The following is a 12,496-nucleotide window of genomic DNA, read 5'->3' on the forward strand; positions in this document are numbered from 1 at the left end:
AGTCTGAAATGTTCTTCCATATCTGCAAACAGCCACCTCCTAACACTCCACACCTCTTTGTCATGAACAAGAGTAGGAAATCATTTTCTTACAGATCCACTTTTTATCGTAATCATATTCACTCTGTGTCCATTTTCCTTGTTGATCACAACATGCTCCAAATTTCCAGCCTGTGAGATATTGGGACCATCCTGTTGGCCAGAACCTGTGGGGTAAAAAAAAAAAAGTTTTGTTTTAAACTGAGTTTGATTCCGGATGTGTAATGACCCCTTGATCCAGGACTTAGAGATATCCTGTTCAGGGTACCGGGATGCTCTGTGAGAGGTGGGGTACACCCCGAAGAGGTCACCAGTCCCTCTCAGGACTGTCTGTTGTGCTCAGAACCATCACACACAATTTCCTTTTTGAACAGTTTTCATTGTTGTAAATAGTGTTGTATCATACATCTCAGTCAGTGGTGATCCATCCACCCATTCCCATGTGGGTTCCCAGTCTTTTTGTTTTATCCGTAGACCAATCCAGGACTCTTCATTCATGCTCAGGCCAATAATAAACTCCTAAAAGTTATAAAAGAGACAATAATCTTTTTTCCAGAAACTACAATTAACTGATCAGGAATCAGACAGGAATCAGGTCAGAAACACGAGGAACAGATTGCTGGTAGTTCCATCAAAGGTCTCACACACACACACACACATATACACACACACACACTTACATGTTCCTCTTTGCTGTTGATAATCACCAGATCTGATCCTCTGCTCTGACAGTTTTCTCGGCTCTGATACCAATGTTTCCTTTGAGTGGATTTAAAGTAACAGCTCCATCCAAACCTCTTCCATCCTTCAGGACACTTAACTTAATGTTAAACAAAAGTTTTAGCATATGTCATGTTATTCGGTGTCAAAATTAGGAGATTGAATGTCCACAAAGTAAAACTGTTCCTTAAAATCAATAAACAATTGATAAAAGGAAACCATAGAAGTTATTCAATTGGTTAATACTAAAAGAAACACACTACTGCAAAGCCAAGTTACTAGGGATGTCCTGATACCACATTTGAGTACTAGTCAATACCAAGTACTGATACAATTACTAAACTGTTTTCCTTCCAGTTTGAGTTGCTGGATATTAAAATCCTCATCAATCCTTTACAGTTAATCGAATCCCACAAGAACTGAAATTTGTACACGTTCTTCTGCCAAAACAAATATGACAGTGACTGGTGTTTAAAAAGCAGAACAACTTTCATTGAAAAGAACAAAAAGAAAAAGGAAAACAACAAACAAATTACAGATTTAGGGAGAGATCTCGGACAGAGAATCGTGGACAATGTGGACTGAGTCCACCCAGTACTATGAAGGTAAAATAACTTTGGAAAACAAAGGTAGTCTATAACCCTTGTTGTTACTGATATTAGTGGCAAATATTAAACATTTTTAAAATATTCATGAGATTAGTCTGACTGTTTAATAGAGCACAGTTTATCGTTGTATATCATAAAAAGGACACTTTGATATTCACAGTTAGGTTTTAAACTTGTCTCACCATTTTTTTCCAGCAGCTGTTTTACTTCATCCTGTATCTGTTTGTGAGTTTTATTCAGTGTTTCATACTGGCTCAGTAACTGTCTGTACTTGACTTCTGAGTCTTCAGAAAAACAAAAACAGGTTTTTTGTATTTTCTGTATTATGCTTAGCAGACAGCGTTAAGTTGGATGGTTTTCTCACCTGTAATTTGATCCTGGAGCTGCTTCACCTCATTCTGTGACTGATTGTAACTGTTGCTCAGGTTGTTGAATTTGGTCTCTAGTTGCTCACTAAAGATGCTCAGCTTGTGTTTTTCTGTGTTCTCTAAAAAATCTGATTAAAAAAACAACAAAAAGTCAAAACTTGCTCTTACAAAATGATTTTTTTTACCACTCTATCTAGTGCAGTTACAGGACAACTAGTCAGCCTCTGTGAGAGCTCAGAATAAACTTTCTGAGCCAGAATGAGAGGAAACACAAGCTCTTAGTTTGTCTGAGTCAGCGGCAAAGGAAAATAAGATCAGGGGCAACTTGCCAGCAGAACCTGATCACTTTGATCAAACACCACTTCACCTACAGCGTATGACGAACCCAGTCAGAATCAGAAGATACAGAACCCCCAGAGACACCGTAAACATTCTGAAACTGCTTCTTCTGAGAGCTGGAGGCTTCTTCTCACTGTGTGGTTCTACAGAGGAAAAACACAGAGTACACACTTTTATTCTTTGTTTCTTAAGGACTTTTGAACCATAGAGCATCTTGCGAAATCTCTCATTTTGCATTAATGTAGGCATTAAAGAATTCCTGTAATGCCTATTTTTATAAACATGCACACAGACCAACCCCTGCTCTAGAACTGTGTGGATGGATTAGCTAGTTCACTGCTCTTGACCTACTTCATTTTATCATGTAAAAGCTGTTTGCATGATCTGCCCTCTTTTGCAGCCCAAAGCCACAAAACCACCACGACAGTGGTTTAGTGCAGCTTTAACACCAAGACAACGTCTCAACATCATGTACTCCCCATCTTAAGATTGGTCCGACAACACAGACAGCGGTAAAGTCATTGTTTAGGTTGTTTTTGTAAGTGCACACACAAAGACATCATCCAAACTACAAAACCATTTTATGAAAATGTTTCACTCAATTTGGTAAATAGTCGCTTATATAGCGCTTTACTTAATAAATACATTTCTTATTACTCTTTAAAGGGATTTAAGAGTAAGAACAAAGATGGCTCCCAGTGCAGCAGTGTTTTAAAAGTTTGTGAAGAGCAGTGAAGCTCTGTGACACAAATCAGGTCAAATCATTAGTGTCAATTAGAAAATACAATGCATTGTTGGTTTTTGTCTTGTCTTTTGTTTTTTTACAAGATTAGTTTGTAATCCTTTGTCTCTTTTGTTTAATTAGGATTCATTTATGTAGTTTTTATGCAAAAATAGAGAAAGTACCAAATGTCTCACAAAAGTTCATTTAAAATTGACACTTATCAGCTTTTATGTTGTAAAATCATTTCACACTCACCTGCTTGTTTTGAATCCTCCATCATCTCCACATCCATGTTCTCTCTCTCTCCTCTGATATATTTCACCCTCAGATCGGACTCAGTTTGAATTTCTGTCGACATGTTGATGAACTAAAGAGCTAAAAACTAAGTGAACTTCTTTGTGACCAGTCTTCACTGTCTGTTTCTGTCTGAGTCAGGCAGCTTTGAACAGAGAGCATCAAGGAAGTAGCAGCAGAACAAACCACAACCACTAACACTTTAAATACAATATGGCTGATGAAAAACCTTCACTTCTGTGTTATGAATGTATCTGAGAGACTATAGAATCCATGCACTGGAGTCGCCAAACATTAGAAATACACAGAGAATCTATATTTTTAAGTTTTCCATGTAGTCGATTATAATCTGGTTACAGGTTACGTGCACGTAAAACAGAAGCCGTGAGGAGTGTGTGCACGTGTCCTACATTCACCACTTGCCTCACTGCTGTTTCAGCTCCTTGTTTGCAGTCACACTTTGTTGGGGCATCAAACTTTTCATGCTTGCTCTGAGGAACCTGTACCTCCATGTTCATTCTGCATTTCATTGACTTTTACATGCTGCTTGTTACTGCCTCCTCCTGAAGTTTGACTTTGGACAAATGTATCTGGAGTGAGCAGAAGGTTTTTGGTTTGTGGTTTGCTATTCGTCTGTGACTGGCAGCTCCGAGAAACAGTTTTTTTGCTTGTTACTGTGTTCACATAGTACTTATTATTGATCAATGTGACCTGATACTGTTTAGTGCAATTGTTCACCTGAAGACCATAATTAAGTTCATTGTTCACACATTGTGGACTGGTAGTTTGAAAAGTGGGTCCTACTTTTAACTCTGTACCACAGGGGCCTCCCTCTACCACAGTCCTTACTTCCTTTGTTACACTGAAAAAAAGTTGACCTTATTTAGTCCTCGTCTTCCTCTGAGCAGTGACTTATCTTCCAACCCTCTCTACAGATCCACTGATGTCAGTGTTTCATAATACATGTGTTGGGTAAAATTGTGGGAAGAGCAAATGTGTCCTGATTAACGATCATCTATCATGGTCAAGTTCAAGAAACAATCATATTTAAGGACATTGTATGTTATTTGTAGAATGCTTCATACATAAGAGCAATTCAACGTTGATTTAATGTGAATTTTCCCTCAATGCGTTTTACACTGTGCTCCAAAACAACAGACATTGAAATTGGTTAAACTCTACTAAAAATTCTTCAATGGGAAGAAAAACAGAAGCAACACCAGGAATAAGAGAAACGATCCCTCCTCCAGGACAGACAGCTGGTACAGAGCAAAATCTGTCCGAGAAATAAAAGCCATGTAATAAATAACAGTGAAAATCACATCAGTTGTTTGCAGTCTCCTCCAGAAATATTGGAAAAGCAAGGCCATCTCATTTGTATGCTGAAGACATTTACTCTCACACACACAGTCCTCCTTAAAAAAGACTTTATTTTGAAATGGCAAAGTAGATTTTTTTTTCATCAAGATAGAAATGCACAATCCTTCAGTACAAAGGTTCTTCCACCATCACATAACAAACATGGTCAAAGACCATGTATATCAGGATATAAAAATACCAGGATATAAAAACAGAATAGTAATAGATATAAAAAAGTAATGTGTATAAAAACATAATGTGTCAGGAAGGGCACCAGGTGTAAAAATGTGCCAAATCAACAGGCGAACAAATGATCTGCTGTGGCGACACTGAATTTTGTGGGATAAGCTAAAAGGAAAACAAAAGGTTTGATAGATATCAATCATCTATTTTGATATTTCAGTTTTGTTGTCTAGTCGTGTGTCAAGTCAACAAATGTGAGATGACTCTGAGGATCAGGAAGAACATTTCAGAGTTTGACAAACAGCTTCATCTCAACACTACACACGTCTCTGTCATCAGAGGAAGCAGCAAATCTACTTCTCACAGATCCACTTTCTATAAACATTATCCTTGTATCCACTTCGTGACCATTTCCCTCGTTGATCACAACATGATGCAACATTCAGGCCTGTAGCATTTCCCAGCTCTGCTGTGGCCCAGAACCTGTGGGACAAATCAAAAGTGGACTGAAAAAGTGGTTGGAAAGCTGCTCTCTGAATCCATCCCTGGGACTAATGATCATATTCAGCTTTTTCCTTCATCTGTTCTTCACTTTCTAAAGAGCAGAGAGGAGGCAGCTGCTCCTTCATGCTGAGATCAAGTTCAACTCGAAATGTTGAAGCTAGTTTTTCTTCCACCATGTTTGTTCTGTGTGAGGATACAGAGAGCAGCACACACATTTAATCCTCTGAACTGTGACCAGAGCTTTGAACCATGTTTCAATCCTGACTCTTCTATTGTTAACAAAAAGCCCCATGTCATAATGAAAAATCTATATCCTGCTACATTGTAGCTGCTCCTGTGTAATGGCGGCTGCTGGAAATGTAACTAGATTACTGTGATCTGTAAGCTTTAGTCTGACCCTGAAGGGGAAGTCTTGAACAGGATGTGTCACAAAGGTTGGGGTATGGATTACGTCTGCATGTTTAGGGTCTTTTCTGTGTTGTAACAAAGACTAATAGCAAAGAAACCAATTCTCTCACGTTTCTGTCAGTGGTGAGTCGTCCACCCATTCCCATCGATATCCTGTAGATGCTGTTTTGTTCTCAGTCGTTCGTAGACCAATCCAGGACTCTTCATTCTCATTCAGCTCAGTGACAAATTTCTAAAAGACAAAAGGTTTATTGCGCTTGTAGTAATAGGACTGCACATGTTCAGTAACTTCAACAAAACACATCACAAAGCCTTACCAGGTCTGAAATCCACATGTTTTAAGCATCTTTAAGGGACAGTTAACATGCCAAACCAACAGTGAGGTGTATCTAAATACAGAATTACAGAGTTTTTATTGGAATTCATAATCACCTGTTCCTCTTTGCTGTTGATGATCACCAGGTCTGATCCTCTGTCCTGACAGTCCTTCCTGCTTTCAGACCAACTTTTTTTCTGGGTGGATTTGAAGTAACAGCTGCATTCAAATCTCTTCCATTCATTAGGACACGACTTTCCTAATGTCAAAGAAAAGTTTAAGATGGCTACCTACTGAACATTTCTACCTTTAGTCAAATCTCTTGGCAACACAGCTCAATACTATTCAATTACTGTAATTACAGTAAAAACACCTAAAACCAATACAAACATTCTCAGCAGTGTGATTTTGGATTATTTTCTCACTTGTAATTTGGTCCTGGAGCTGCTTCACCTCATTCTGTAAGTGGTTGTAACTGTTGCTCAGGTTGTTCAATCTGGTCTGTAGCTGCTCTTTTTCCTTTGTGACTGAAATGAAACACCACAGGAAATAAACCAGCATCTCTTTATTGTAAAGGATTATGGTAATATTCTATTTATGTGTTGTATATGTGGACAAATCTCACACGCAGAATAAAAGCTGCCTGCTGCTGACTGTAGTGTCTATGAATCCACAAACTAACTTTTTACAGTGGTGTTTTGTCTGAGAGAGATGTCGTAATAGGGCAGTTGAAAGAGGAAGAACAAATATAACCCACCAATAGCATTTTTAGTGTGAAAGTCAGTTCTTGAAAGACAGAAGCAGGCAGCAGCTGTTGCTGGAAAAATGCACTTTGGTTCCACAAATGTGTTTCTAAAATGCATTTCTGCTAAACTGTTGCTCAGAGCTGGTTTATCTTACCGTGTACAAATAGGACAATGATCCCAGCCGTCAGCAGGAGACACAGAACACCCAGGCAAAGAGCAGCTCCTCTGAAAGTCTTTCTGTCGTCTGGAGGCCAGTTCTCAGTCTGTGGTCCTACAGACAGTGAACACGCACAGCATTGTCTTTACATTTTATTCAGCATCCATGTTTAGTTGTGTGGTTGTGGTAACAATGGGGTCTTTCAGCAGCTTTAAGTATTTCTGATCTGACAGATTTATTATTTTTTATTACCTATTATTAAATTTCTTACTGTCAACAAGTCACATCAAATGTTAACTTGTAGTATAAAAACAAAAGGGAACAAGTGACTGTGTCTCTTTCAACTCTAACCAATAAGCATTACAGCTCCAATAGGTTTTAGTTGGCAGTTTATTAGCAGATCATCATCCAATTAAGTAAAAGAAACAGCAGCAAAACAGATGTTCACCCTGTCTCTACATGACAAACACAAATGTCTGATTTTATTTGAAGATGATGTCTCTTCAGTTACATTCAGTTTTGCATTATCAAGAAAAGTATAGCCAGACATTGTCTCACCTCCTTCCTGTGACGGAAAATCAGTTGGATCCACTCTGATATTATAGATTTCCACCTCTCGTTCCTTCCACTCTGTTCCTTTTTTCTCCACCTTTCTGTTGTATCTCACCTTCCTGGCTAAATCTGGTTTGGCGTAAATATCTGAAGACGACATCTTGATGCACTATGTCGAACAGTTAGTCACACTAATGTCCTATCAGTACAGTGTACACAGCTATCCAAATAAGTGATGTCAGCTGATTTGAGGATGTCTGGTTCAGCCTTCTGTCTGCTCAGAGATCACTGAGGAAGTTGCATCAACAACCAGCAGATTCGGTGCATCCAGAAAGTATTCACACTTAACTTTTTCCACATTGTGCTATGTTACTGCCTTATTCCAAAATGGATCAAATTCATTATTTTCCTCACATACACATAATTATTCACCGTCTTTGCTTAATACTTTGTTGAAGCACCTTTAGCAACAATTACAGCGTGAAGTCTTTTTGCCTATGATGCTACAAGCTTGTCACACCTATGTTTGGGCAGTTTCTCTCATTCTTCTTTGCATTACCTCTCAACCTCCAACAGGTTGGATGGGGAGCATCAGTGCACAGCCATTTTCAGATCTCTCTAGAGATGTTCAACTGGGTTCAAGTCTGGGCTCCAGCTGGGCCACTTAAGGACATTCACAGAGTTGTCATGTAGCCACTCTTTTGTTATCTTGGCTGTTGGCTTGCGGTCGTTCTCCTGTGTAAAAATGAACCATCACCCCTGCTTTAAACTAACTGCTGGATATTATTTTCAGTGCAGTATTTCTGTGTATTATTGTCATTGCTATTGTTGTTATATTATTGTCACACACATTAACACTGGGATTTCTTTATTATCAGAGAAAATGTTAACACAGCTGAATACTAAAAAAGTACAAGCCAAACAACCGACCAAAGGGCAAACATAGTCTACTACATAAAAATGTGCTTTTAAATCCTTTAAGGGTAATGACAAGACATTCAACATTATGAAATAAAACTCCTTACAACATGTGATGATCTCAGTGAATATCAGAACACATAAAGTCAATGTACAAGCTCTGAAACAGCTTCTTTTAACAGCTGGAAGCTTCTTCTCACTGTGTGGTTCTATAGAGAGAAAATACACAGAATGTTTTTGTTCTATGCTGTTGAACTCTGGAGCTTTTTGAACCTACATGATTTCATCTGTTTGAACAATGATATTTGAAGTCCAGTGGTACTAAACACTTCACAACTAGTGTTTCAGTGCACAAAACTAGTGATGTCACAGTCAAAGCAGATGACACGACAGTATCAACCCTTCGAAGGAGGAATTTCCTGGTTTCGAAACCTCGGTTCACCACACAACAAGTCAAGTGCCCACCTCAAGTGAAGCTTCATTACATCACAGTCGTATCAGAGAGCTGATTTCGAAATACAGTCTATTGAACGACATAACAATAATGGTGGCATGATCACAGCTTGGATTCTGTCCAACTATTTCATCAGTTATTTCACAATTCACGTTAAAAAGCAACTATTTGACCAGCAGATGTCACTATTTTCAACAAGTGATTCAGGGCTTTTCTCCACCACACACCATCTGACCCCACACAAAGAGCACATCCCATGTTCAGCCAATGGGAGAAAAGGGTCTACAATGCTTCCAGAGACTGAACCAGACCTCAACCAGGCCTTTAATCAGCTCAGGTGTGAACTGGTTGGTTGAGGACAGGATCCGTTCATTCATGATGATGATCCATGACGGGTTTTTTTTAAATCAATGTAACAATTGTGTGCCAAAATGAGAAGTCTACCACTTAATCACAACCTCAGGTTTGACTTTCCCACTGTGCCATGAAATCAGCTTTGTGAGTCTTTTAAACATAAGTATGTAAAAAATATAAATGAGAAATCAAAAAGTGCTTCACAATGAAAAGTAGAGAAAGACTAAACAAAATGTGAAAATGAAATAAATACATATAATGGATCAGACAGAGAAAGAATTAAAAGTTAAACAATATGTAAAGACAATTCTAAACAGAGGGGTCTTAAACTGTCTTCACTCACGTCTTAAGTCCAACAGGAAAATCTTCCAGAGATTAGGAGTCACAGCTTCATAATGTCAGTCTCCATCAGTTCTGGTTCAGGAACAACCAGTAAATTCTCACTGATTTATTTATTAATTTTTACAGGGAAAATAAAGCTAAATATTGTTATAATAAAGCAACCGATGCCATGTACATAGGACACAGATATTTCTGTGTGTGTGCACACGTCATCATCATCAGGCCTTATGTGGACACTATGTGCATATGCAACTTTACACACAAAGTATAAGTACACACAGTAAAACACTATAAATTAGACCAGAGTGAATCCAGCAAACTAACCAAAGCTGTTCACTGGTCACATCACAGTTGATGTGTCTGCTTTGTAGTGAAAACTGTGAATTGTGATTGTGATTTTAAACCTGCAGGTATTGTAGTCACTACAGGTCCCACTTCCTGCTCCTCTGGTGTTTTTGTATCAGCTGACAGAAGACGTCAGGAGAAAGGCCATTTATACACTTGAATGTTTTTTTATGAATAAAAATTAGGAAGTTATGAAATCGTAAAGTGTGCTTTTGAAGAATTTGACATTGATGCATTTTTATTAGTTTTATTGGTTTTGATCAGAGGAAACCAGCAGATGATCTCTCATGTAAACTTGTGTCAGAGCATGGTGAGTCTGAGTTATCACATCATGTATTTTGGTTTTTACATCCGTCTATGACCCCGTTAACGCACCACCTGCTTGTTACCGGCGCGTGACGTCAGACGCTAAAGATAAGAGCGAACTCGGAGCCTCGGACGGTAGCGATGTGACGTGAATAGCGCCACCGAATTTAATAACACGGACTTTAGGCAAGAAGTGAGCAGATGAGGAAAGGATTCTCCATGGACCTCGTCCGGACTGGAACTGATGTTGGACCCGCCTCAAATAGGTGAGTGACGGTCTGGAAATGAAGGCTGGTCCCAGTTATAATTGTGATTGATGTCCGGTGTGTTGGCTCGTGTCAGGCCCGATAACGGTAACGTTAGGCTAACTGATGTTAAGCTAACACTGTTTAGCTAACATGGCGAAGTTTACTGCGTGCGCTCGCGGTGAAAACATGTTATTGTTCTATAAAGTCAGAAGTGAAAACTCGAATTCTTATAACTATTTATTGTACAAAATTAAGGAGGAAGCCTGTTTTCTCCATGCGTGGCTGCAGCCAATTGTACAGTGACACACTTTTAAAAAACTGTCATAATGATGATAATATGAGCTTTTTGTTTGAAATGAGTAATTCAGTAAGATTTTTCAACACTTCAAAGCTAAGTCGGGGTCTTCAGCTCGGCCTACTGCTTGGACACAATGATTAGGTAACAGATTACAGAGTCAGAATGAGGAGTTGTGATCTTAAACCAGCTGGAATCAGTAGAGACAATCATAACTGTAACAGAGATCCTAAGCTGATGAAATGTGAATCTATACATAATGTGTGTCTGTAATGTTTCTCCAGCAGAATAAAAGCATCAGTGAGACAACAACACAGTTTTCTTCAAAACCTGAAATCTTTAGGTTTGCTCACAATTCATAGTTTTACAAATGAGGACAAAGTACTTAAGTATGTAGTATGTTTTAACATCAGTACATATGTTTTAGTTAAATTTGTTCCTTAGTAGTAGTGATTTAAGATTTATTTACTTTATAGATTTATTATTTGTTTTAAGCCAATTATTGCTGCAAATTTAGTCAATGTTGTTTTATTTTTTTTTTTAACTCTTAGTAAAGATGACTGACGCATATGCAACACGTACTGAGAATTGAAATTACAATACTGTAGAGTCCCCGGTGTATTCAAAATAATATACAGAAATACAATAAGGGGGTGCAAAGTCCAGACAAAGCCAATGAACGTGTGAGTCTCTGATGCATGAATTCATTCCTCTTACACCGGTTGCTCGTTTCTCATCCTGTGGGATGTAATGTGATGACAGTATTTGGTCTGTAGGTGGCGCTCAGCTTAAACTCAGTTACAGCTCACTGGTGCATGATTACATATCACACACGCATGTTTCTACCACAGCGTACTGTTCCAGAAGTACTGTGTTTGTACTGGAGTGAAAGAGAAATCCAGTATTATTCAAGAGGCATGAGAACAGCAAAACTTTCCCAAACAAAGTTTCAAGGAACCTAAATATGTTGTAGTTAATTTCACTTTATCAAGCGAACACACAGATAATTACTGTTTAGACACGACGGCTGCTTTCTGTGTTTTATATGGGAGACTCAAGACTTTGTGATATACTATATTTATGTGATCACATCAATCTTATGCTGTTGAGTTAAATTACAGGAATAATTTTTAATTCCCAATTAAAAACTGCTTTTGCCTGGGAATTACTGTAGCCTGCTGGTGTTTTTAATCTTCATTAGGCTAAAGTTATTTTGATTAGTGCATGAAATATTCAGCTGGACTACATAGCTGACTCCATAGTTTCTAGTGATGGACAAAGGTGAAATTAATTTGATAATGCAAATTATTTTAGCCCTGTTTTACTCATTATATTCACCCTAAACAAGAAAAATGTAAGTGTTTCACCTTTAAAATGTTTTTGGACATAGTGGCAAGAGGAAAATAGAGGTTTGGTACACACACACACACACACACACACACACACACACACACACACACACACACACACACACACACACACACACACACACACACACACACACACACACACACACACACACACACACACACAAAAATTGGGTATTTATTTCTCATTCATGCATTTATGACTCGCATAAGTTCTCCTGTTTGTCTCACTGGGGGCCTCAATTAAAACCCTCTTGGATGTTCCTCTTCTAACAGGCTGTTTATACTGATGGCATTGTGCCAGTTATGAAAGACAAAGTTTAACTGTGCTATTTTCATAAATATTGCTTTTTAAAAAATAAAAATACGTTTAACTCTCTAATTTAAAACTTTGTTTTAAATTTAAAACTTTGTATTAAATTTCAGGCCAACAAACTGGAATTTTAGTAGTCTGCTGATTTTCATTCTCCACGTAAAAGAGGACTGAATCTAGGACAGACAGTGACATTTGGGCACGTTATCAACAAGAATAGGTCTTGGATGTCTTTGTA

General features: G+C 38.2%; 2 protein-coding genes across 4 annotated transcripts; both read right to left on the reverse strand.

The window, feature by feature from the left end:
• Positions 1–60: 60 nt before the first annotated feature.
• On the reverse strand, positions 61–3,214 carry LOC137100234 (CD209 antigen-like protein E). Of its 2 annotated transcripts, XM_067477911.1 has the most exons (7): positions 3,053–3,214; positions 2,106–2,216; positions 1,731–1,862; positions 1,549–1,650; positions 719–858; positions 445–557; positions 61–205 (listed from the first exon to the last, which is right to left on the reverse strand). In XM_067477911.1, the coding sequence occupies exons 1-7, from the start codon at positions 3,153–3,155 to the stop codon at positions 61–63; spliced, it is 846 nt and encodes a 281-aa protein (XP_067334012.1). In that variant the 5' UTR covers positions 3,156–3,214. The 2 variants fall into 2 exon arrangements, with proteins under 2 accessions (XP_067334012.1, XP_067334020.1); XM_067477919.1 differs by lacking the exon at positions 1,549–1,650.
• Positions 3,215–4,501: 1,287 nt separating this feature from the next.
• On the reverse strand, positions 4,502–7,564 carry LOC137100255 (CD209 antigen-like protein E). Of its 2 annotated transcripts, none has more exons than XM_067477954.1 (6): positions 7,323–7,560; positions 6,762–6,878; positions 6,287–6,388; positions 5,978–6,120; positions 5,656–5,777; positions 4,502–5,116 (listed from the first exon to the last, which is right to left on the reverse strand). In XM_067477954.1, exons 1-6 carry the CDS (start codon positions 7,474–7,476, stop codon positions 4,987–4,989), a joined length of 768 nt encoding a protein of 255 aa, XP_067334055.1. In that variant the 5' UTR covers positions 7,477–7,560; the 3' UTR covers positions 4,502–4,986. The 2 variants fall into 2 exon arrangements, with proteins under 2 accessions (XP_067334055.1, XP_067334045.1); XM_067477944.1 differs by lacking the exon at positions 4,502–5,116 and adding an exon at positions 5,133–5,320 and having other exon boundaries at positions 7,323–7,564.
• Positions 7,565–12,496: the final 4,932 nt, after the last annotated feature.

The sequence above is a fragment of the Channa argus genome, chromosome 1, assembly GCF_033026475.1.
Source record: "Channa argus isolate prfri chromosome 1, Channa argus male v1.0, whole genome shotgun sequence".
In the NCBI taxonomy this organism is placed as follows: Eukaryota; Metazoa; Chordata; class Actinopteri; order Anabantiformes; family Channidae; genus Channa; species Channa argus.

Coding starts and splice junctions, on each gene's coding strand:
- LOC137100255 (XM_067477944.1), bottom strand. CDS start 7,476: ATGTCGTCTTCAGATATTTACGCCAAACCAGATTTAGCCAGGAAGGTG. Junction 6,121..6,286: donor GCTCCAGGACCAAATTACAA/GTGAGAAAATAA, acceptor CTTTGACATTAG/GAAAGTCGTGTCCTAATGAA. Junction 5,321..5,655: donor GACTCACCACTGACAGAAAC/GTGAGAGAATTG, acceptor ATCCTCACACAG/AACAAACATGGTGGAAGAAA.
- LOC137100234 (XM_067477911.1), bottom strand. CDS start 3,155: ATGTCGACAGAAATTCAAACTGAGTCCGATCTGAGGGTGAAATATATC. Junction 1,863..2,105: donor GACTGGGTTCGTCATACGCT/GTAGGTGAAGTG, acceptor TTTTTTAATCAG/ATTTTTTAGAGAACACAGAA. Junction 1,651..1,730: donor GCTCCAGGATCAAATTACAG/GTGAGAAAACCA, acceptor GTTTTTCTGAAG/ACTCAGAAGTCAAGTACAGA.